The following is a 24,096-nucleotide window of genomic DNA, read 5'->3' on the forward strand; positions in this document are numbered from 1 at the left end:
GAAAACCACCAGCTGGTAACACAGGACAAGATTTCACCAACTACAGTGCTACCATGACTTAAAGCAGCAGCCACCCCTTCCGAAGAGCTTTCAAACCTACCTGAAAGTAACATAGTTTCTTAGTATGCTTTCTTACAGGAAGCAACTACTCTGTTTTACAGTTGACATGGATGTTTAACACTGTCTCAGTTTTATGTGATTTTCCTCAGCTGATATTGCAGTACTTCACAGAATGAATACCATTATATTTACTTGATTCAATGGGTTTCATCTTTCTGACTACTGTTTCATTTCACAATCTAGCAGAAGGATTTTTTCAAGTACGTTAATTTCTGAAGACTGACAGATGAAGTTTACTAGAATTACATGGAAGCTGAAAACCACGGGTATTTTGCACATAATGTTTAAAAAATGAATTGCACAGTTCTCTTCCTATTAAAAAAAAGTAGTATCTTCCATGCACTAAGAAATCTTTGAAGTCAGAGACTTCAGAAGAGACAAGGAAAATTACTTTTTTGTAACAGGCAAAAAAGTCAGACTAACAGACTCTTGGCGACTAGAGCCATATGTTCAAATTCCAGGGTACTCATCTAACATACCCTGATGATCACCACTGTCAACGCCCAGTTAAAACCACAGCACTCACGAACACGAGCTCTGCCAGCCAGGCATTAAAGAAAAGAGTTTCATTAAGTGTTAGAAAACAGGTCATGAGATGTCTTTGGCAACATACACAAAAAAAAAGGTCACGTTTACATTACTACTTGAAATCCCAGGCTGGAGAAGGTAAACATGAGAGATTATGTTCCTAATACTGCTGCCAAGATTCCTCTAATCTCAAAAGATCACAATAGCCAGACAGGAAAGGAGAAGGGCGCCTTAGCTGTACGAGCCTCCCATTCAGCAGCTAAGAGCACAACCCTCCACGTACTCGTCCGTTATTACAGCCCAGTTCCAAGAGTGGCCAGTACGCTCTTGCACACCAAGATTCCTGTGGCAAGAGTCTGTTAATACTCAAGTGGACAATGTTAAGTGCTGGACACTGCAAAGCATCCCATTTTACTGAAGCTGTGTAACAAAGCCATGCAATACAATTGGTTCTGTAACACAGAAAGTGCCAGAAAAGTTCCTGAAGCATGAACTTTATCATTCCCTCTGAAACTTCAAACATTCTGTATGTATAACCATTATTAAAGTACCATTATTGCCATTTCAAAGTCAGTGGTTAACCTAATTTCATTAAGAATCATTTCACAAAACAGTATAAATTCCAACGCACTCCAGGAAGGCCGAGATATTAGGTTATTATATCTGAGTTTTATCTTTCTCATTAGCTCAGACTACAATCATGGGGCTGGCAGGGCTGTAACAGAAATTGTTACCATTGTTGCTGTGCACAAGACAACTCAAGCTACAAAAACCTTCCTCCCCTTCCTTAGCCAGCTGCTAAAGAAGGCTGAAACCAACAATGCAGACATCATCTCGAATGAAAAGTTTCATTTAAAGACTCCAGACCTCTTCAAATTCAGGTATGTTTACGCATTCATTTCCTTTTGAGTTCTGATGACATATTGCTGAATTATAATTACCTCATGTTTTAATTCTGCCACAGTTCTTGACAGATTAGAAACCAGCTGCGTCATGTTGGTGAGCTGTGCTTGTAACAACTGGATTGCTTCTGTTTGCCGCTGATCCTGTACAGAAGAGAGTCATGGCCATGCTATTTAGTTGTCAGGTTCCCACCACCATATACTCTCACGTGTGCCCCGTTAGCACTGTCTGACACAGGCAGGCATTTTGTAGCCGCACGACCTGTTCAGCATTGTTTCCAAAAACATTCGTGTCACATTTGAAACAGCAACGTTTTTACCTATCAAATAACGTTGTGTAACATTACATGCCAAGTGCATTTCATTACAGTGACTTCTGCTATCTTTATTAAAGGCAGGCTCAATAGCCAGCTCCACACAATGACTACCAGGAAGCCGAGTACCATCATGTCACAAAATCCACGTGCAGATGACCAGGCAGAGCTGAAATCTAAGGGATGACACAGCTTCTGTTTTGGGATCAGGCAGCCAGCCTCTTAATGACAGGAGGCTGAGACAGCCAGGAACAAGTCCTTTGCAGCTACCATCTCCTTCCCAGCAAGAGCCCCAACAGGATTAAGAAAGGTGAGCAGACCATCAGGGAGGTTAACCAAGAGTCACACCTCAGACTGACCAGCATTTGATAGTATTTAAAAAAAAAAAAAAAAAAGGCAGAAAAGAGCACGCACATGAGCTCAGGGTAGTTGCAATTTTCTTCACTGTTGATGGATAAGCAAGCTACAGGCCTGGGACTACACTTCAGAAATTTCCAGTTTGGGGTTAAGTCTGCTATGCCACACGAACCGTTGCTTTAGTGATTTTTCAGCACTGCAGTTAGTGCTATATTTCACAGCTGCTCAGTGAAGCCAGGGTGGCAGAGCAGGGAAAACCTTCAGCTCCCACCTCCTTAAATCACATTTTAAAGAATGAACTAACTACACTGTCAAATGCAAATTTGGCATAAGCCACTACTGTACCCCTCTCCCTTTCTAAAGGCTAGGTCTCTTCAGCAGCATCAACACAATCATTTCTCTGTACTTTAAATCAGAGATGGAAAACAAACCAAGTTTATAAAACAGAAAAACCAGAAGGTTTCGAGAGCAGCTACAACCAAGAAACAAGGGCTGGAAGTAACCTCGGTAACTTTTTTATTGACAAAGACATTTAAGGGTTTTAGTCATGACCAGCTGACAACGGGGTGGGTTTTTTTTTTGCCTTCAAATAACAAGGAAATTTTTCTTAAAAAAAATAAATCAGGAAACAGCTGGAAATGCCTTTACTCTAAAACAATTGGGAACATCTACAAATTTTATTACAGAGAAAAAAAACTGGGAAGCACGGAATGTATGCTTTTAAAAGGCAGATAGGCAGCTAACAAAAATCTTCAATTGAAAGCAGATTTCTGCACCTCCTTGCAACTCTTTCTTAAAAGTAAACTTTCCTAATTAGGAAAACAGTTAAGTACTCCAACAAACCGTACCTGCTCTTCCGCTATTCTTGAAGTGTTCTGAAGTTTTATTATTGTTTTATTGAAAGCCTTCTGCATTTCTTCCATTTGCTTTCGGTACCTAAAACAAAGAGCATAAGGGTCCGAAATGCAGGTTCATAAAAATTCCTCAGCATCAGACACATCTTCAGAAAATATGACTACATCAGCCAAAATCTTCTTTGCCCAAGTAAGTTTTATTTAAATATCAAGTGGTATTTCCTTTTAAATTTCACACAAACTACAGATGCATCTCCTTCCAGGTTTTTTTGTGGGTTTTTTTTCCAAAGTTAAAGTCACATCTATTTCAAAAACTCAGAGCTTAGCACCAATTTACTGGAATTCACTATGGAGAGAGAATTCTCTGCAAACACTGACTGCCAAGACAGACACATCAGTAAAGACAACAAAGAGCTCCTTCCTTGGAACTAATTCTGAAATGTGTGTATTTCCTGATTTTCCTGTGGCTAAGGAGCACCACAGATATATACATACATCCCTCACAGAAAGTTCTTTGTTCCCTCTCCATGCTCCCTTCTTCAGCAAGGGTTATTGCAGATAACACGGCAGTTTAAGTGGAAACAATCAATGCAGCAAAGTCATTGTGGGTCTGTGTCACTCAGTTTAACAGCAACAGCAGAACATCCCTTTTTGTTGAAAGGCAGCATTAGTGCTTACATCCTGGCAACACTTTTTCCTTTTAAAAAACCCCACAGCAATACTTCTCAAAACAAAATAAAATGTGATTGTAAATGAAATAAAGAAAGGGAACCCCCACCACCCGCAGACACCAAGGGTTAGGTACTGTTCTCAGTTTTCCATAAAGCTTTATGCTGTGATTTATGTTATACTCTGCTTCCGCTGTACTACTCTCCATACCTGTTATACTCTTTCGCATAGCTGGCTAAAATCATGTTTACTTACGGCAGACTTACCAGCCTTCCTCAGACTTACCTCTGACTAAGTTCTTCTAAATAACGGCTGCTGAGAGACATGTTTACTTCTAGGGCTTTTATGCGATTATTAAGGCGCATGAAGACAGACTCCTTTTGATTAGATCCGTGAACAAGATTCCCATTAGCATAGCCTAGATCTGTTGAATTCTGCAATTCAGCATAGAAGTCTGTAGCTGTCCTCTGCGGTCCCCCAGAGACCGGAATTGCCATTAAAGCTTCTTCAGTTGCCTGATCATCCTCCTTTGTTTCGGCAGACACAGAAGACTCAACAGGAGGCAAGACAGGTTTCTGCACATCTGGAGTGCTTTCCCTTCCTTCCCCAGCATCGCTGGCTAAGATGTCTGCTGTATATTCAGGCAGCAGAACAGTCTCTGTAGGCTTTGAAATCACTGGTGTAGCAACAGTCTCTCTTGTGCTCGTCTCCTTTAGCTCAGTGGCCTCACTGGTCTCAGAAGCTGCAGGGCTTTCTTCTGCCACAGAGCTCTCAGCCTTTTCTGTTTCTGGTCTGATCTCAGCTGTATCCACCTGCGAAGTTACCCGCGGTGCTGCGTGGCCTGGATCACCTTTTGCAGGCTCCATCACCACGTCTGTTGTTGGCAATGGCTTAACTTCAGAAGTAACTTCTAAGAGGATGGACTGAGAGACAGTTTGAGGATGGCTTGGCTCCAGTTCTATTGAATCTGTGGTCTCGTTACTGATCTCCTCATGGACCATACTGCTGAAGTCAACTGCAACAGTAGATCCAGGTGGTCTTTCAACTTTGCTGTCCAGCTGCTCAGGCAGAGGCTCATCTATTGAGGTATGTATGGATTCAGTCAGAACCAGCTGTGGCTGCTGAACATCAGCTGAGTAACCTTCCCCTTGCTGACCTTCAGTTTTACTACGCTGCCGATGCATGGCTACTGCAACTGAACACCATTTAAACAGATATTCGGAAAAGGTGGAAATACAACACACTGTTGCCATGTCACTGCAGTACTGTTCTGTCTCAAGTTCAAACCATGCCGATGCTTCTTCTTCCTGTTCATCACTGGACAGCAAGGTTACTGTTGACCTGCTTGTATCTTCTTCATACTCTTGCACTAGCTGAACAATAGGACTTTCTTTTGTCAAATCCACAATTATTTGCTCTTTATCGATCTGTAGAATATCTGTAGTAACAAGTCTACAATAAAGGAGTTAGAGATAGGATGTTACTTCAACAGTTTTACATGCCTGCTCTGGCGGACTGCAAAAGTAGGATCTTTTAGAAAATTAGCAAAGCTGATTCCAGTGACCAAATGCTGGTTTGGATATGGTCAGAAATTCTGTAAGTTAGTATTTTCTCTGGTGGTTTTCAACTCCGATTTCAATGTATTTCAACCCTTGCTTCTGAAACAGCAAGCCTTCTCAATCAGATATTGCCCCCTTCCCTCACCTCTGAAAAAAAAGTCACCAGTTCAGATATCACTCGGTTCTTACATAGCAAGCATCTTACTCTTCTGCTGCAGTCAAATGCAAGATTTACAACCCTCCCGCTGACCTTCCTCGGTCTCTCAACAAATCAGAGCACTAGGAAACCATAAAACCACTAAATTCAGCACAAGTCACATCTTAACATTTAAGAGCTAGCCACAACTCTAAGTAGTCAAATCTGAACAGTTGAAATTAACTGAACACCCCCACCCCCCGATTATCTAAATACAACTCTTCCTCCCAACTTAATTCCCTATCTTTGCATACAAGTTTTCCATCAAGAAAAGCCTAGCAAAAAATAAGCTTCTAAAGCAGAACTTTTGCACATACAATTTAATCGAAGTTTCAGCGATAGAGCTTATGTTCCTAACTAGGCTCCTTTGCAGGAGACAACCTGGAAGAATATTAAGTCAGTTTCCATCTAAGAAATCCTCAATAGCCAAGAACAAAACACTTCTACTTCTTGTAAACAAAGAGAAACACTTGAGAAAGTGATGTATTTTGACATTCAGTCAAGTGTCAAAACAAAATATATCATAATGGAAATAGCTATGAACAATAACTAAAGCAATACATTTCCCTGGTTAGTACATTACCATACTACAAGTTTCATCAAGTACTTGCCTTTTTACTCGTTTAAGATAGTATGCTGTACCCAAGCATTCTACTACCAAAGATTCCAGGCTGGTGCATGTTAGTCTCTGCTAAGTACACAATGAAAAAACCCCAACACCAACCACTTACTCTGGTGAAGGAACAGGAGTTGGTTCAGGCAGTCTTGGTGCAGCTGTTGAAGTTGCAGGGGTGGCAGTGACATTTTCAGACACACTTTTGTTTCCTGCTGCAGGAAGGAAGAAGACGTGAACATAGATTTAAGAACCACATTTGTTTTCAATGAATTCTGAGATTGTTTTTTACAGATTATTAACTGCACTACCAAATTAACTGCAGGTGTCAAAGTTACTTGAATGAAAGTGCTGCTGACAGTTTATGTCTACAATGTAATAGACATATCTCAAAATATTTCCAGAAAGAAGCAGCAACTTATGACTTCACAACTGAGGCTGGGCAACAGAGAGACTGAAGATCTCCAAATATAGCTGAAGAAATAGACACATTATCTTTCTGTCTGTTCCCTTCTCAGCAAATTCAGCATCTTTGTTCCACTTTTCACGGTCAGTAAGATAAGAATTCTATGGCACTAATTGAGTATGCCATAAAATGTGAAAAAAAGTCATATAAACATAGATCATCCAACTCCTCACAAATTAAACAAAATAAAGAGAAATGACAAGTTTCCAGAATGCTTTTCATCTAAAGCAATCATAATACCTTCAGCTTCAGCTGACTCCTCAGTTTTGGCTCCGAGCATATTAGCAGCAATATTCACCATACTTAGGATGGCATCTAAAAGAGAAAACAACTACTCAGAGAAGACATATTCAGAGGGCCCAGAGATTAGCACCACTGAGAGATCTGCTATTTTGTAGCATTTGCTTGAAATGCATCCCAGCATAAGGATGTAGAAAAATCCAGTTGTTCTATTACAGTGGATGCATCTGTTGCTTTTAAAGGTTAAGTTTATAAGCTAGAAACCTGTATTTGAAAGTCTGTATCTAACTTTTACCAGCTAAACCTTCTAGCTTCTGCAAGAAGTTCTCACTGATCATTAGTCCATTGAAACCAAGGAACAGTAAGGCAAACACAAATACTTAAGCATGGAATTTCCTGGCAACTTAAGTGTGTGAACCACTGACGGAGGTTCCAAGCCAGAGATCTAGAGGCTGAACACTCAGAGGAGCTCTAATAACGACAGGCTGGATCATTTGTTGTAATAGCACTAAAGAACCAAGTCAAGAAATGTCATTTGCTAAACAAGCGAGAGACTTCTGCCTTTGGACACAGGGTGTCCACAGCAGGACAGACAAAAAACTAGATTCATTCAAATAAAGCTGGACTCTGGCATTTTGCATCATACCTCCCTTCTTAATCCTGAACCTTACTTTCGGCTCCAATACTGCTGCAACATAAAAATTCAAAATATTTTAAGATTTGAAGAAGAAAATCTAGACTTCATAATCTTGTTACTTCAATGCAATCTAGATCGGTCAAGGCAACTGGAAGAAAGCTGTAACAAATGTTCACAGATCTGGTTTAGATATATTTTTAAGAATAAGTAACAATCACTGCACTGTTTCAGTGCTCAGCCGTCTTTCTAAAGTACTGCCAGTAACAGGTGTTTCCAATCTTCTAACCTTAGCTTTAGAACTCTAAAAAACCAATAGAAAAGTCACTGCATTTTTCAGACAACGAACAAAAAAACCTGCAATACTGCACTTGCAGACAGAACATGTGAATATGCCTCATCAGGACAGTATGAAGACAGAAACTTTGAAAGGCACAGTTAAGAGATAAATAGTGTCAGGAAAGAATATACCGCTTTCTCTCCTCAGTGAGAGGATAGCGTCTAGAGATCAACTGGCCTTTCCAGTATTTCCCTTCTGAAAACTGCACTAAGCTGTGCGACATTCCTAGCTGTGACCTTTTTGTGAAATGACAACTACATTCTAAGAAATAGTGACGAAGAACTCTGCAGCTCTGATCCATTATGGGATGAAAGGAAAGCCTGAGCCCAAACAGCATTCATTTGGAGTGCAAGTCTACACTACGGTAACAAATCTTCACTAACTGGGACAGAAGGAAGAGTGGTACAGCGTAAGAGCGCTTTAGAAGAACTGGTGTGGCAGCTGATACTATCATAAATAATTCAGTGGTTAAGAATGCCATTAAAACTGAAGTATTCTTAGCAAAACAAACCCCACACATAGAGCTTTTCCAATGAAAAAAAGACAAGACACAGTCAAGAACGATTAGCTCTCTCTAAAAAAGTATAGCTCTTATGAGGAACACAGAAGCTACAATATTACACAAAGCAGTCTCAAACAGTGCTCTCCATCTCTTCCTTTCAAGCTGAACAAAGTAAATCTTTATATTGCCTCCTATAAATAAGGCATTTCAATTAAGCACAGATTTCCAAGTTTTGAATAATTAAGGTTCTACAGCACTTTAGTACTGGTTACTTACAGCCCCCTATAACATTCATACTGTTTTAACTGCTCAGAAACCTTAAGTACAGAAAGCAAAGCTTCAAAAAGAGTGATCCTTAGAGCTGGAAAGGTCTATTTTTAGAACACTAAGAACGATACCTCAACTTCAAATTGTTACTGTTTATTCATATGCAGTTAAATAGGAAACACAAATCATTTCAGCAGAAAAATATGGAAGTCATAGCTGCTGCATGACAAAATGTCATTCCACTTTCAATTAGCTTGTTTTGTTTCAGCACAGCCATAGTTTTTCTAATCAACCATACTCACTTGTAGCAGAACCAAGGAGATTTTTTGAAGATTTTTCTTCCCCTGTATTGTAATCCAATAGATAATCTATGGATAAAGAACACCACTTATGACTACCAATATTAGATGTATCATGGGCAAAGAAAATAAACCTCAAGATTTAACATATCATTCAACCATGTCAGTTTGACAGTGTGAAAATAAAACTACAGAAATAAACTTAAAGGTCAGAGATTACATACTGAAATGTCAAGTTCCAAGCAATCAGAAACCCAAAGAGGTTCAGGCTTCAGTTTTGCCAGGATTCATGGCATAGATAAGGCAAACAGCTCATTGAGCTTCATACAGGGGTTTTTCCCCCCTCCTCCTCATGATGGCTGGAGGTAAGTGTTTTCATATTTTTTTTATTTAAACGCAAAGCCTGCAAGCCGAAGCAAGCACCTTCCCAACTGCTTGCAGCACTGATCATACAATCTCAGGAAAAGGGCAATGGACACTAAGAATATAGCTGCTTCAATGTGAGCTGCTTTGATTATTTTAGTTACCCTTTACTGCTGTCAGCACATGAAGATATTGCCTAGCCTGCCAAGTGAAATAGAAACTTATTGCTAGCATTTTAAATTAACTCTCCAAAGTTATACCACTGTTTAAAACTTAAAAGGATTGTTGGATAAGCCTACAAACACCAAAATAGTCAGCAAGACTAAAGAGTAAATTTGGCAGACAAGCAATTTATCATATGCAGGAAACAAGCCACCAAACTAGCACAAAACATGTCTGAATGGCTAAAAATGCAGAAATTATTTGCTTACCATAATCTTCATCGAAGAGTTCTTGTCGTTCAGACTGATACTGAGAATCAGCTATTTCTTCATACTCTTCAACCATGCTAGTACCAAATACCCTATAAACAAAGGTGTAAAATAAAAACCTTGTATTAGTCTATTAGTCGTGTAATTACTTGACATAATGGGTAATTAGACAAGCAGTATTAACATTATATAACACATAGCAAATCAGATAAGCAATAGTTGCCTTCAGTTAACCAAGATCAAGCAGCAGGTATGCTGCTTTTCCCCAAACTCATATCCAGAGTCCATCACATACCTTCAAGTCTGCACCAAAACAAGATCCTGTTTTTAATTCTAGTACTTCCAGCAACTTTTCCTCCTTTTTAACTTGAGCTCATACCTAGACCTCCTTGCCTTAAGCTCTTAATGAGATCTTACTCCTCCTCTTCAGCTTCACCTTTGACTCACTTTAGGAGTACGTATTCATGACTACCTCACTTTGCGTACTACATTCTCTTTGACCTACTCTGCCAAAATAAAATCAAATCAATCCAATTTAAAGCAGTCTTGCCAACCAAAAGTAGTTTGACTTGTAGAGTTCCCAGGTTCAAATCCTGGCATTGCTTTGACAGTAGAACTGAAATCAGTTTGGTTTTTTTAGGAGCAGTACAGAGACTGAATATTCTCCGAAATGCACACACACAACGTTGTTAGAATTTAGATATTCCAAGCATTACTAACTATGTACCAGGGGTGCCATGCAACACAGCAGCTTCCCAAAAGCACTCACCACACCAGTTCTTTTTAGTTCACCACTTGTTCTGTTTTGCTTGGTCAGCCTTGAGATGCTCATGTCCTCGCGTAACACTGTTCATGCTCCTGTTTCCTAACACACACATCCCCCAAACACAAACAATTCCTTCCATACTAGAGAATCAAATCAAGAGATTCAAAGCTTCTGAAACAGATGCAAAGCCCGCTACATAGCGGATAAGTCAGGCACCTACTTCAAGTCACCAGATTTTCAAATAAACAAATTGAAAACTAGAATTCATTGCCCAAATACTATTAAAACGCACTAATCCTCGCTGTAAGGAGATAGAAAGACAAAGCAAAACACTTAACATATTACCTTATAAGACTTAAGGGACAAAAATGTTCTGATCCGAAGTGGGATATCAACTCCACCTAAGGAATGATATGTACTTAAATAAAACTCCAAAGACCCACAGAATCAAGAGGTCATTTAATATATACATCCAGTCTTGAAATTGCAAGTCTTGTTAACTCAAGAGATTTGTAAATTGCCCATAACAGAAAAGACTGAAAGATTTATTCTTGCCATGCATTAAAGTACTGAGTTGCAGCAGAGAACACCCCAAGCCCCATGCATTCATCATTCCACAAGAAGAGGTTGCTAACCTTTATGTACTTGATGAACATCTGAAGCAAGAGAAAGGAAAAGAGAAAAAAAAAAAAAGAAATGTCAGTACAAAGGCTGAACACATGCCACAGGCAACTAGAGTTTTGTTGTTTTCAATTCAGTACTATAAGTGCCTAAGACAAGTTATGAAGGATAAAGTTGCAATACTACTTCATCTGCCTTAGGCAGCAAGATTTCATTTAGCCCTTGTACCTTGCAGATAGAAGGTAACATGCAACAAGTGTTTTATTAATTAATTTAAGTTATTCAGTTTTTCTAGGCAGCATAATTGCAGACAGAATACTGAAGTACGTTAAATTCACTAAGTGTATTTTTTCCCCCCTTAAAGATCACAGATTACAGAAAATTACTCGAAAGGAAAAAACCTTCATAGCATGCATTCTATGTACTGCTGCTGCTTCAAGTTCAATATAACATGCTTCAATTTATAGAAATACTACTGGAAGAAAACAGAGCATCTGATGATACAACTGGAAGCTTCAGTCATCCATGTATTTCTAGTGAGAACTTGACTACACACTGGTATTTAATCTAAATTAATCTGCAAGCATAGAATGCATCTATTATAGCACTACGTAGACACTACCAATGAATGACTGTAATAATCCGCAAGTGAGAACTATTCGCTTAATTTACAACTACACCACACTTACACAAAAATTTCCATTATTTTTGATACAAGTTCATTAAGGCACTTCAAAAATCAAAAGTTTTTGAAAAATTGTATGAACACTTCTTCTGTAGACTAGGCACACTCAGAACTTGCTTACTTTTTTGTGCTATAAAGTAAAAACATTACAAGAACAATCCTTTGAAAATTTTACCATGCTACATTATTCAAGGCAGAAGGAACACTGCATTCACAAAGCGATTACGTGCTGAAGCATGCAGTGCAATTCTGGAACTTCAGTGACAAGCAAGATTCCAGCTACCTTAAGGCATTAATTCAGCCAGAAAGCAGAATTTAAAATATATGAAATATTTATCCTGTGACTCATGCAGAATTTCTGAGTAGAGAAGTTATCTAACTATCATTCGTAGCTACTTCTTCATGTAAGCACAAATAGTAATTCAGTAGCACAAACCTAATTATTTTTTTGGGGGCACACCATAATTGCAAGGTAACACATCACTGGAGAGGACCTAAATGTTCTGTATTTTATTTGACTTTAAACCTCCGCTATGTCCCCGTGTTTTCACAAAAGCTTTTATCCCAGTCCAAGTACCACATTATTTATGGAGTTTTATTCTCTTTGAGTCTCCTGAGAAAAGACAGCTTGCTGCAAGTTATTCTGAAGGCAGAAAGACCATGGCAAGTGCTCCAGTAGCAGTAAGCCTAAATAATTTGCATGAGTCGCAGCTAAAATTGAATAACTGCACTTCCAGTCTATTGATGAGAAACAATTCAAATGCTTTCTCTTTCAGATTCACTTAAAACTGTATGGCAGAACAGAGCACAAAAATATCAAGAAATACGCATATTTTAATCTATACTCCAGAAAGTGTGCATATATATGTATCTACACACATGCACACAAAGCAGGCACAGCCAAGAGACAAAACAGGTCAATACTTCTACAGAGGACAGTTGGTTACGTCAAAGACTAGACCGTTGTATGGATTTTTCTTAATTCAGGTACCAACTAAGTACATACTTGGACACAAAGTAACAGGCGCATCCCAAGATCCCCTCAATTACCATTATGAGGAAGGCAACATACTTGTGATTGTGTGACAAGAGGTTTAGTACGTGGCAATCACACTAGGGCCACTAATGAAACTAGCGCAATTAATGGTAAAGCATGCTTTGGTAACACATTTCTCTGGAAAGGTCTCTATGTTATATAGGGCAAGCCCAGCAAACACTTCCTTCCTGAGAAATGCAGATGCTTTTGCAGTGTTAAGTTACCTTAACGTATTTTGCATACATCTGTTCATCCAGAGGAAAGCTTTGGACGTTTCTCTCATCTCTGGCATGGAAAGTACCTAATTTAATCCATTTATTTGTTGGGTACCTAGAAAAGGAACAAAGGAGTCAGCTAATGAAATGCAAAACCCCATCTTTTACCAACATTTGCTGAAGTTTCCCCCAAAGCCTTTTCACAAAAGAATTTTTTTTTTTTCCAGTTGCAAGATAGCAGCAATGTGTTCTTTATCGAAAGAAGAGTTGCAAGATAAAGCTAGTCTCAACACAAAAATCTCTGCAGTACCTCTTCACATACTTAAAACAGCGCACAAGCCCTTGAAGGACAAAACCCTATACTTAATCCAATTACTGAAATTCAGCCAGCCTCCAGTAAAGTTTCTGGAACTAAAAAAAGTCACCTCATATGACCATTTAAGAATATGACACCTAAGTGATAGGCTGTAAATATTGTTGTAAGCAAGCAGCAAAAAAATAATTAAAAAAAAAAGCATACAAAACCCCTGTGAGCAAAGCAAGAGTTAGAACTAGGCAACAGACAAAGCATTGAAAATCAGAATCTACACACTTTAAGCACTGAAGAAGAAAGCGAGGGGGTTTGATGCACTGTGCAAATGTCTCCTCTTTCACACATCAGAACAGCCTGCTCACTCCCGGAAAGCAGTGGGAGTACACCACCACCTAAAACATGATAAAGCCACCCTTTAACCAGCCATTCAGCCAACCAGTAGTATTCTTACCCCTTCCAATTCTTCAATAGTGTACTACTATTTTTTCTTTTTAAATAATTGGGGGGTTTTTTGGACCAAGTTCAGCACTGAAGACAGCATAAGCTACATGAAAAAGGACTGAACGACAAGGGAAGAGACAGTCCATAACTCCAGTGGCATTCTGTTCAGGAATGTTCTTTTTATAATGTGCCATCCACTACCTCGCTACTGTGTGATTTCCGTTGCCTCCCTGCTACTTTCCAACAAAAATCTTTCGTTTTCATTTTTCAGGTGGCAAAGAAAACAATACAGGAAGCATGGAAAGAACTCAAGCCAGGTATTCCAAGACCTCACAGTTGCCCTTTACATGGAAAAGATATGCTAGCAACTGATAATATACACACACAAAGAAAATTCATGTGATTTCACAATGCATTACACTTTGCATAACAACAAACATACACAGACTGTGTTTTATGAAGTCATCCTTTAATAATTATTTCATTTTTCATTCAGAAGGGTGGGTTTTGATACCATACCTGTCACTAATAGACACCAGAAAGTCTTTTGGAGTGGAAGAGAATAATTCATGGTTTGCAATGTCAAGCTGCTTTACTTGGACTGGTTCACAGAGCTCAATAACAAACCTTGAAGAAAAAAAGGAAATGTTAAAAAAAATATAATGCACTTTTCCTTCTGCAGTTAAAGTACTCAGTCCTTTACCTTGTTACTGCATCCTTCACTGGGTATAAAAAAAACACTACAAAAAACACTGTACAGTAAGGAGGCATCATTTATTACTCCTTTCAAAATCACTATGATATTTAGTTGTATACCTAGCTTAGTAACTCTAGATATTACCTGCAGCTACAAAAGCTTCATCCATCTTGTACTCAAATGCAAGAAGTTGCAGAACTGAAAACCAAGGGTAGCAAACCTCATTTAAACCACACCTGAAATACCAGTTAGCGTATGGTAAATTCTGATTTTTATTACGTCAATTATATATGTCTTGACAATTATAGATTACTTGACAGCTGGGGAAAGAAACCAAAATCTTTACTTGAACACTCAGTGCTTTCTCTTCTGTAAGACTATAATTATGCAAAACCTACAAATACTAAAGTGAATAAAATTATCCCCTTAATCTTATTTTTTAATACCAGAGACAGAATTCTATGGGAGACATAATAAAGCATCTATTGCTCAATCTGTCCAAGGTCCTGACACACACACAGGTCAAGTCAGTCCTACAGGATACAGACAGTCCCATTCCACTCCAATGGAAAACTATAACCACACTCCTGTCACACAAACAAGCCCCAGTCACCTACCAGATTTTAGTACTGCAAGGATTTAGCATATAAAGGTCCATGTTTTCCATCAAAATTGCTGAAGTGCTCTGGATAAAGAAGAGAATTAGTATTTTAAATTGCATGGTAGATACTAACAGAGCACCAAGGGCTTCTCCCCAAATCAGTTTAATATTAGTTACACAGACTAATAATACCAAGTTTCATAACATTCCAACCAAGATAATATACAAGAGACAGTACGCCACACTACTTTGGGGCAATCACAGATTAAGTACAACAGCAAGCTGCTTAATCCAACTTTGTTCAGTTGTTCAGTTTCTGTAGTGAGTAGATTCTGCTCCCCCTTCCAAATTCACTTAAAAAAAAAGACATCAACTTCTCTATAGCAATCCCTCGTAAAAAAGGGACAGATTATCATTTATGTCCCATTTTTACAATTCAAAAAATTACAATAAACCCAAGCATATAAATAAAAAATTACTTCAGAAATCAGTATTCAGCTTTAAGTGTACTTCATACTACTTCTTGCATAACAGTAAACTGAAATAACACACCCTAATAATAAGTAAATGCCTACCTTTGCCTCTGGATTTGCTGCCAAAATTTTGGCACCACACTCTACAGAGGCATAGTTATTTCTATTTTTCTGGACTTTTTTTGTGGAATGCTGCCCACCAACAGCAGAAGGGTGCATTGACTGACCTAGGTAGAAGAAAATATTGTTACTATAATAAACCACACAGACAGCATTTTCACTTTCAGGACTCTTCTGCTCACTGCTTTTATATAATAAATGCTATTAATTATGTAGTTCTAGTAGGAAAATGAAGTTCCAGGCTGCGTTCCAAATTGAGACAGTTTCACTAATCAAATCTGACACAAATAAAAGTGGTCTGTATTTAGACCAAACCAATGAATCCTGAACTTACTCTTTTCTTTCTCCACCTCCATGACTTTCTTCTTCCATTCATCAAATGTTGGAATGTCTCCAGGGTCCTTTGGAGTTATCACTGATGTAGGGTCAATTTCTCCTGTTTTCTTATAGTCTTTCTACAAAAGAAAGAGCCACCAATTGTGACTTTTTCAGTACCAATGATGAAAAAGATGAACTTCAGTGCTTAAAAAAAAGAAGCAGCAAAGTATGGTCTCATCAAGTCAATAGCAGACACATCATTTGAAAAGGAACAGCTTAGCGCCAAGGTAAACTCACAAGCCAGAAAAGAAACCATGACGATTTCTTCCCAGAATTAGACATTCTTTCACTGTGATGCTGGTAATTTTTGTGGCTAAACTAATACATTTTAAGTAAAACACAAGCATTCTGTCTCATAAAAATGTCTGCTTTTTCCTCATGATTTTTACTTTTCCTCTCTCTATGGAAAAAAAGGTTTCCCCTGTAGCAGAAAGCTTCAAATACAAATGTTGTGACCAACATGATGGAATTCCAGAGTCCCCTGGAGTCTCTGAACACCTCAAAAAACAGCAGAGTGAGGTATTATTTTAAAATGTCCTATTTAATGATCAAAGAAATAATGTTTTTGGACCTACTTGACAATGCAGCAACCCTTTTCAGTTAACCACATGCTATACTATGTCAAGTCTTAATTTCTCCTTTGTACAAACACATTTCCAGCACACCACCAGATGGGAGAAGAGCTTCTGCTAGAAGTTTCAACTCTAAAGGTTATTTTAGTAAACAACATTTTACAGGTAGCTTCCACAATGACTGTTTTGTAGGTTGACATTTTCTCTGCACTTAAAGCAAGAATTATTTCACATAGACTTCTGTACCTGAAAGCCCTCAAAAGGGGCAAACCCACATAGCTGGACAGAAGCAACAACAGAAATCTACACATCACTACACTGCAACAGAACTGTATATGTGGCATACACAAAAAAATATCCCAACATATTTTTAGAAATTAGAGGACCTAAAAAAAATTAAAATCTCCCAAGAAAGTTCAGGACAGACGATCCACTTTGAGCTATGACAGAAGTGGGAAGTAAAAAAACTGAGTAAGCAATGCCAAATCAAGCTCTTGTTGAATTATGACATCAGATCAACGCCATAATAATTTGCAGTGTTTAAAGCATTAAATAAAGAAAATCTTGGCTTTTTAATTTTTTTAATGATTGTTTATAGCATCCATTACATCCATTTGTTTATAGCAAGTTTTTTTAAAAGACTGCTCCTGACTGCATGTAATTATTTTAAGGTACGCTGTACTTTGTTCAATAATCTTGAGAAAAACTTCTCAGTTTTGTTTTGTTTTTTTTTTTTTTTAAAAAAAAAAAGAGTTATCCAAATTGTTAGTGAAAGTAAATGTGATCCTAAAAGAGCAAAAAAAATGGAATTGCCTTGTCATGCCCTTGGTCATTTTTCACCTATTTAAAAAAAAATAAGCTTCAGAAAGTGTGCCTCGTGGTAAAAGCACAAAAACAGTCATACAACTAAGTATAGAAGACCTGCCTAGCCAAGTATCCCACTTCAACAGTGGCCAAATAAAATATCTGGGAAAGAATAAACACACACCATTTTGTATTTCCTTAAACTGTCATCTTGCCTCTAGCCATCTGCTTGCTACTCAGGAACTTCCTGACTCAGTCAAGATTCAACCCTCAGACTTCTCTTCTACAAGTTTACCTGGACCGAGCAACTCCTCCAGCATCCACAGCATCCTGCAGAAGTCCCAGCTTAACCAACTGTTGCATGAAGAACATTTCTGCTGGATTCTGCTCCAGATAGTTTTAGTCTGTTTCCCCAAGTCTTGTAATTAAAGAAACTTAGCTCAGAAACACTGTTCTGTGCCAATGGATCGACCTTGCTGCCCTTTTTCCCCCCATTTATTACACCCTTGTTGAGATGGCAGTATCAGAACCACACAATGCTCAAGATGTGAAGGCTGTGCATTTATACAGCGGCAATCAGAAAAGAGTTGGCATCATTCATCTTTAATAATGGTGATAACCTAACAGGTGGCACGAGGCTCCTGGGGGTACTGAGTGGACATCAGCACTGCTTACCTCTCTTTTTAAGTTCTCTGAGGCATTCAGAGCAGATTTTTGCTCATCTGCCCCCTTTTCAGCTGCTGAAACCTTTGACTCAAACTCAGATTTTGTCTTCTTTCCCTTGCCATGTGAAGATGATATGTTTTCTATATGTTGACCTGCAAGGCTGAAAGTTAAAAGAGTATTAGGACCTATAAAATGATCACATGCTCAGCCATATGCAATATTAAACACACACACAAACACATAGATAAGCAAGCACACACAAATGTTTGTTGCAAGGCCAGGACAGAAAAGAACAATTGCTTTTAAATTATTCAGACTCACAACCTGCTTCAATACTCACCTCTCTGGTGGACTGACAAAAGAGGAAGGCTCACTCTGAGGGTCAGCCTCAAGTGTCCCACCAATATCACAGTCAGGTTCTGACTGCTCAGCTTCACTAGAGCTGACTACAGGAGTATCAGCACGGGAATTTTCTATTGCACTGAAGGGAAAGAAATAACACGCTTTTTTTACCCTTCTGATAATACAAGCAGCCCTGATAACCAGCCACAAAACTAAAGATATTTCTAAGTTTTCAAAGAGCAACCGTCTTGCAGAAATAATTAAGAGGAATGAAGTATGCTTTACCTATGGAATTGCATTCTCAGCTGTACCCGTGCAAGAATAGGATTTCCTTCTCCAGCCTGTCTGTGCCAGCAAAAGAACTCAAAGCTACCTTCTCATCTCCTACAATTCTCATCTAACATCTTACCAAACACTGCAATGGATAATTTTTTCCCCCCGTCATCACTACAAACTCTGAACAGCTTCAACCTGACTGCCAGCAATTTTCTTTTCCCTTTCAACAAAGGAATCAAACACTAGACCGAGTTCCATCACTAAGAGCTCCTAATGTTCCCAAGTCAACAAGCAGCAGTCAGAACAGAACTTGGCTAAAACTAGAGGAGAAAAGGGGTGGCATAATGATATACAGTACAGCCGACCAGACTTCCCTTTCGCTAGATTAGCAAAAAAAAATAAAAAAATCAGTGTAATGAAAATGTAGTAACAGTAGACCATTATCCAAGCTACATCAACAGCCCAAACTAGCTAATCTGCCTATTGCTTTACTTGGTCTCTCCCAGAAAGGCTGAACACACCACATCAGACAAATTCTAAGGCAAAACATGAAAAGAAAGCCTCCCTACATGTTCTTTCAGAACAACAACATGGGTGGGGAGGAGAAAATGGACAGATAATAATAACTTTAGTTTATAACTTCTGTGACTGTCCTCTCCAGTACAACGATGACTTTCACATTCATCTAGAAGGTTATAAAGCAGATCTGACTAAAAGCTTTATTCTGCCTCCCAAATTTCAACGTAAGCTTTCCTCACTGTCAGCAGCAAACTAGGTTAATCCAGTATCATGATACAGAGCTGCCAAAACACAAACAGTACATCAGCAACTTAAAAGGGGATCTTTTCTGCTTCTCCGACTGCTACAATTATCAACAGAAGCAGCTGCAACAAATCCAGGGAGCCAATTTCATTACCTTTCATATGATAAAGTTCCCACAGTATAAAACAAAACACTCGTAGGCATTCAAGACCTTTTGCTATGTAGCAAAATCTAACAAACACTACGAATACAAGAATTTATTATTAGCTACAAACAGGGAGCAGTTTCTCCAAATGCCCCAGAAGTCACACATCTGAGATGCACACAGTACAGCTCTGCATGTAACACAGGTTCAGCAGTACACTTAAGCTTCACATTTTCTTGATCTCACTGGATAGATGACAGTATGAATAATTGTCAACTGAATAAAACAGGGGACAAGTATGAACCTAAAAATACCCTGACGTCAGGGTGTACCTGAATGGCATCAAGTAACTAATTTTGGCAGAAGGGGAGTAGCACAAGGCTAAAAGATGTAATGCTCCCTCTCCTTTGGGTACTTTCATTTGTTAGTAGCTTTGCCTTAATTTTTAAAGTGCATTACCAAGCTTACTTTGCATAGCAGCTGTCTTTACTTGCAGCCAGAAGAGAAGCTCAGATTATTTTTTAAGATGTTTTCCCCAGATTAGGTCTGGATAGAAAAGCTACAATCAGTGCTATCCTAAAAAAAATAATGAATCATTACAAAGTAAAAATAGTTTGGAATAAAATTACTTCCAGAATATTTTGACTAGGAGGTCCTGCTGGGATAGCAGACTGGTAACACCTAAGGGAGCTGGACTTTGTTACATGGATGGGAATCAGTACCTAAAACAGGAAAAATGCTGATTAAGGATAAAAAAATGCAACTGAGTCTTTTCAAAGATCTTGTTTAAGTATGGAGTTGGACTGCAGCTCTTTTGGATATTAATCTGTACAAAAAGAGACCACCTATTACCATGTAAAGCTGAACTGAAGTTTGAAATCATGTATAAACATGCATCTCTCCTCCTATACCAATTCTACACTTTTTTCTTGTAAATGGTACTAGTGTCAGAACACTTTACCAACCATTAACTAATACAGCAGATGCTCCAAAACAAAATTTCCATTGTTATTTGTTTCACAGTTTGAGACTTCAGAGTTCATTGTTCTAGTATTCCCCAACCATGACAGCAAGACTGTTTTCAACAGTTACAAGATACCGAGCTGAATGTTCAAAAGAAAACAACCTGAATCTCCTCCTTAGACCTGACAACAGTAGGACTTATAACACGTTACACAAATGAGTCTGTAGAGTAGTCAACAAAAGCTATAAAAAGAAACACAGCAAAATTACATTCCAGCTTTGCTTTATAAAAACTGCGTATTTGGGAAGCTTGATTTTTGAAGACTTGCAATTAAACTTACTTATTAAGCATTAGCCCTAGCAGACTAGGCAGTATCAGTCAGCAGACAAGATTTCCTGACCTTTTCTAGGGTAAAGAGACTAAATTTGCTACACAGGAAAAACTGGACTCTTAAAAAACCTGAACATCAAAAGAGCAGTCTACTTCATTTTTCATGTGCTGAATTTTTATCTACCAAAATATTAAATCTTTATCAGCAGATAATCAGAATAATATATTCCCTTTAGCATACATTAAAAAGCCCACGAGAATTTAGTGAAAGTATAAGAATACACATATGAATATCCAGGCTACATTTCACATTTGATAGCACGGCCTTCCACAACAGAAGGGAAACAAAAGCTCATCAACTCTTGAAGACTGCCTGCAGCAGAGGTAGCTCTGCAATACACTAAGTACTAGAAAAGCAAACGGTCTTAGTTACATTTATACTAAAACATGCTATTTCATCAGAAGTCTCTTAATATCGGAACTTATTTAGGACCGCGCTGTTTTAAGTCCTAGAATAAAATTCTGCCAAGTTCTTTTTTAACCAAAAGCTGAGACCGCTGCCGAAGCAGCCTTGGGGCTTGTCGTCATAGATGTGAAAGCACATTTCTGAAGGGCAGAATGCCTCACGGTGAAGACCTGAGCGCTTTTATAGTATAGATTACCCAGCACATAAAAGATATCGGGTATTTTTTTCCAGCCAAAACAGCAGCTTAGAAACTAATGTCAATAGGATGACACTTCACGCAAGTACACAACTCTTAATCCACTAGACTAAGTAAATGATGGCATTTACTCCATTAGCACTGACACGATAAACCAAAGTACAGCAAAAGAACCACGTGCAGCAGTCTAGCCTTACTCCTACCAAACCTAAAGAGGTAACCCTTCTAACAACAGAGAAAGTGATATTCTCTCAAAGTCCAAGACAATAAAATAAATAAAAAATTAATAAAGTTAAAAAAAGACTTACTGGGGCTGCGAGACTGGAGGTATCTCTGAGGTAGGTGAACTGGAAATGTTTTCAGTGCTTGCAACTATGCTAGACGAAGCTTCATTTAAGTCTACTGAAGGTGGAGTCTCAACATCAGGCTGGCTTGCTTCACCCATTTCTGCAGTCTGTGAAAACAGCACAAACATTTTTCAAAACTACACCATCTAGTAGGGAGTTTTAACAGTTCAGTAGATCCAATTTCTGTCATCAATGAACCTGAAAACCAGACAGCAAGACAGTTAAGGAATAAATCTTCTCAATGAGAAGGTGTTTTATTTTATAAAAGAGATACTTCATACCTATAACATCTAATTTTAATTTGTCTTGGAAATATTAGTTAGTACCTACAAATATTTAATTATTCTTACTTATGCACATGGGAAATGCAAGATCTGTTTGCTCACACATTTTCTCCTTCATTGGAAACATGAGTCTGACAGCAACTGTGCGTGCAAGCAAAACACAATAGATTGTTACTATGAGCTTTCGATAACCAAAATGAAAGAGTCCAAAATCCAAGAAGCATTTGAAGAATGTACGGAGACAATGAATGAAATAAAAATGTCTCGCCTGGTCAGACTTTGTAAAGTCATCAAGTAGCTCTTCTGTAGAGTAACTCCGCATACTTGAGTCTGCATGCTCAGACTCCAGTCTGGGACCAGCCTCTTCCCCCTAGTATATTAAAGGTAAAACAACAGTAAGTATGCTGTAACACAGACCTTCTATTCCATAAGAGGAGTTACCTTTGGTACAGACTGAATAATACTACCTTTAAAACCACTAAAATATCAATAAGTTAAGCTACATGAATCTTCTGAGCCACTGCCCCTGTACATGTAAAATCTCATCTGTATAATGACTACAGCAAGTTAAAACAATTCAGTTAAATCTTCACAGGAAAGACCATTCTAGCATTGTCTTAAATCATTCCGTTTGTGTGCTAGGAAAGATAATCAATCTGCTATGAAGCCCTAGGTTGACAAATCCTCCCCATCTCCTTCCTGCCCTAAGTAGGAAGGGAAAAAAAGAAATCCTAATATGATTTTGCAACAGACCACCATTAAAAAATAACACTTGGCACATTTCAGTTACAGCAGTCTTATCAGCAGAACCAGTCTTCTGTAACCTTTTAAAGCAACCTTTTCTTTTACAACTAAAGATTGACAATCAAGTGCAGTGAATTCACAAAGTAAAAAAGAATATACACTTGAGAAAAAAAAAGACCACAACAAAAAAACCTTTTAAACCACCTGATGTAGAACTAACAAGAATTTACTTGCTCCTCAAATATTTTATTTTTTTTTAGTTACAACACGTGCAAGTTATTTTTGAGCAATACTTTAAAATACAGCAAGAAATCTGGTAGAAATTTACACACACCTCACTTTATAAGGGTTACCTAAAATCCTGTGGTCAAACACTAGAAGTGCTAGTGTTCGGATCTAAAATGGGCTGCTAAGCCATACAAAATTATATGATCATATTAATTTGAGAGGGGCATACACTGGAAGAGCAGGAACTACAAATCTGAGCTGGCAACCTCACAGAAACATTTCTCCCCAAATATTATTAGCTCATATCTTAGTCCCTAAGATTAAACAGCATCAATGCCTTGAAGGGACAACTGATGTAAGGAAAACTGATCAAGGGCTGAAGACTGCTCTTTTTGGGTAGGACAGCTCCAGCAGCCTACTTAGAAGTACCAGACACATGCTTAAGATTTCTCATACACCCAAGAGATTTTTCTTTAATGAGTAAGTAGTACAGTATAATGCATGAGCTTTCAAATCTTTGGGTTTAAGTTCAGAGATCTGCTTAACAATGCAACCATGTTAACAGAATGAAGGGAAGAATGTTGCAAAAAAAGTAGGAAAACATACACCAGTGGCTTCCCAGTCTCAAAGCTTACTTGATCTTTCCAGTTTTATTACATCAGCCATTAAACTCGAGCAGGACTTTTTTCAGGCAGCTAGAAGAATAGGACTGAATGCTACTTGGTTGTACAAGCTGGCATAAAAAAATCAGCTAGCCTAAACACTGAAATGCTTAAGAAACCTACAATATTTTAAAAATATTTTTTCTGGTCAGTTAGCTCTCCACACAAGTCAACTACAATGTTCAACACACATTTTGCAGGTTTGATGTGACATAGAAAAAAACTTCCTGAAATGAGGGCCATGATTAGCACTACTACTGATTGGTGGAGGAAATGGGAAGACCAATAATATCAATAATGCCCATGCT

General features: G+C 38.3%; 1 protein-coding gene across 5 annotated transcripts in view; it reads right to left on the minus strand.

Annotated features, from left to right (window-relative positions):
• The window catches only part of SUCO (SUN domain containing ossification factor), a 40,928-nt gene that overhangs the window by 4,192 nt on the left and 12,640 nt on the right, over positions 1–24,096 (minus strand). For 3 of the 5 annotated variants that reach the window (XM_056355756.1, XM_056355754.1, XM_056355759.1), the window contains exons 3-20: positions 22,423–22,524; positions 21,832–21,977; positions 18,383–18,523; positions 18,052–18,202; positions 15,957–16,077; positions 15,605–15,729; positions 15,046–15,113; positions 14,251–14,358; positions 12,987–13,092; positions 11,056–11,076; positions 10,766–10,821; positions 9,655–9,746; positions 8,864–8,929; positions 6,819–6,893; positions 6,231–6,327; positions 4,030–5,196; positions 3,070–3,157; positions 1,590–1,694 (exon numbers count right to left, since the gene is read on the minus strand). In XM_056355756.1, the coding sequence (XP_056211731.1) occupies positions 1,590–1,694; positions 3,070–3,157; positions 4,030–5,196; positions 6,231–6,327; positions 6,819–6,893; positions 8,864–8,929; positions 9,655–9,746; positions 10,766–10,821; positions 11,056–11,076; positions 12,987–13,092; positions 14,251–14,358; positions 15,046–15,113; positions 15,605–15,729; positions 15,957–16,077; positions 18,052–18,202; positions 18,383–18,523; positions 21,832–21,977; positions 22,423–22,524 (2,835 nt within the window). The remainder of the gene's footprint in view (positions 1–1,589; positions 1,695–3,069; positions 3,158–4,029; positions 5,197–6,230; positions 6,328–6,818; positions 6,894–8,863; positions 8,930–9,654; positions 9,747–10,765; positions 10,822–11,055; positions 11,077–12,986; positions 13,093–14,250; positions 14,359–15,045; positions 15,114–15,604; positions 15,730–15,956; positions 16,078–18,051; positions 18,203–18,382; positions 18,524–21,831; positions 21,978–22,422; positions 22,525–24,096) is intronic. The other 2 variants (XM_056355755.1, XM_056355758.1) reach the window with 2 other exon arrangements.

The sequence above is a fragment of the Falco biarmicus genome, chromosome 11 (assembly GCF_023638135.1).
Source record: "Falco biarmicus isolate bFalBia1 chromosome 11, bFalBia1.pri, whole genome shotgun sequence".
In the NCBI taxonomy this organism is placed as follows: domain Eukaryota; kingdom Metazoa; phylum Chordata; class Aves; order Falconiformes; family Falconidae; genus Falco; species Falco biarmicus.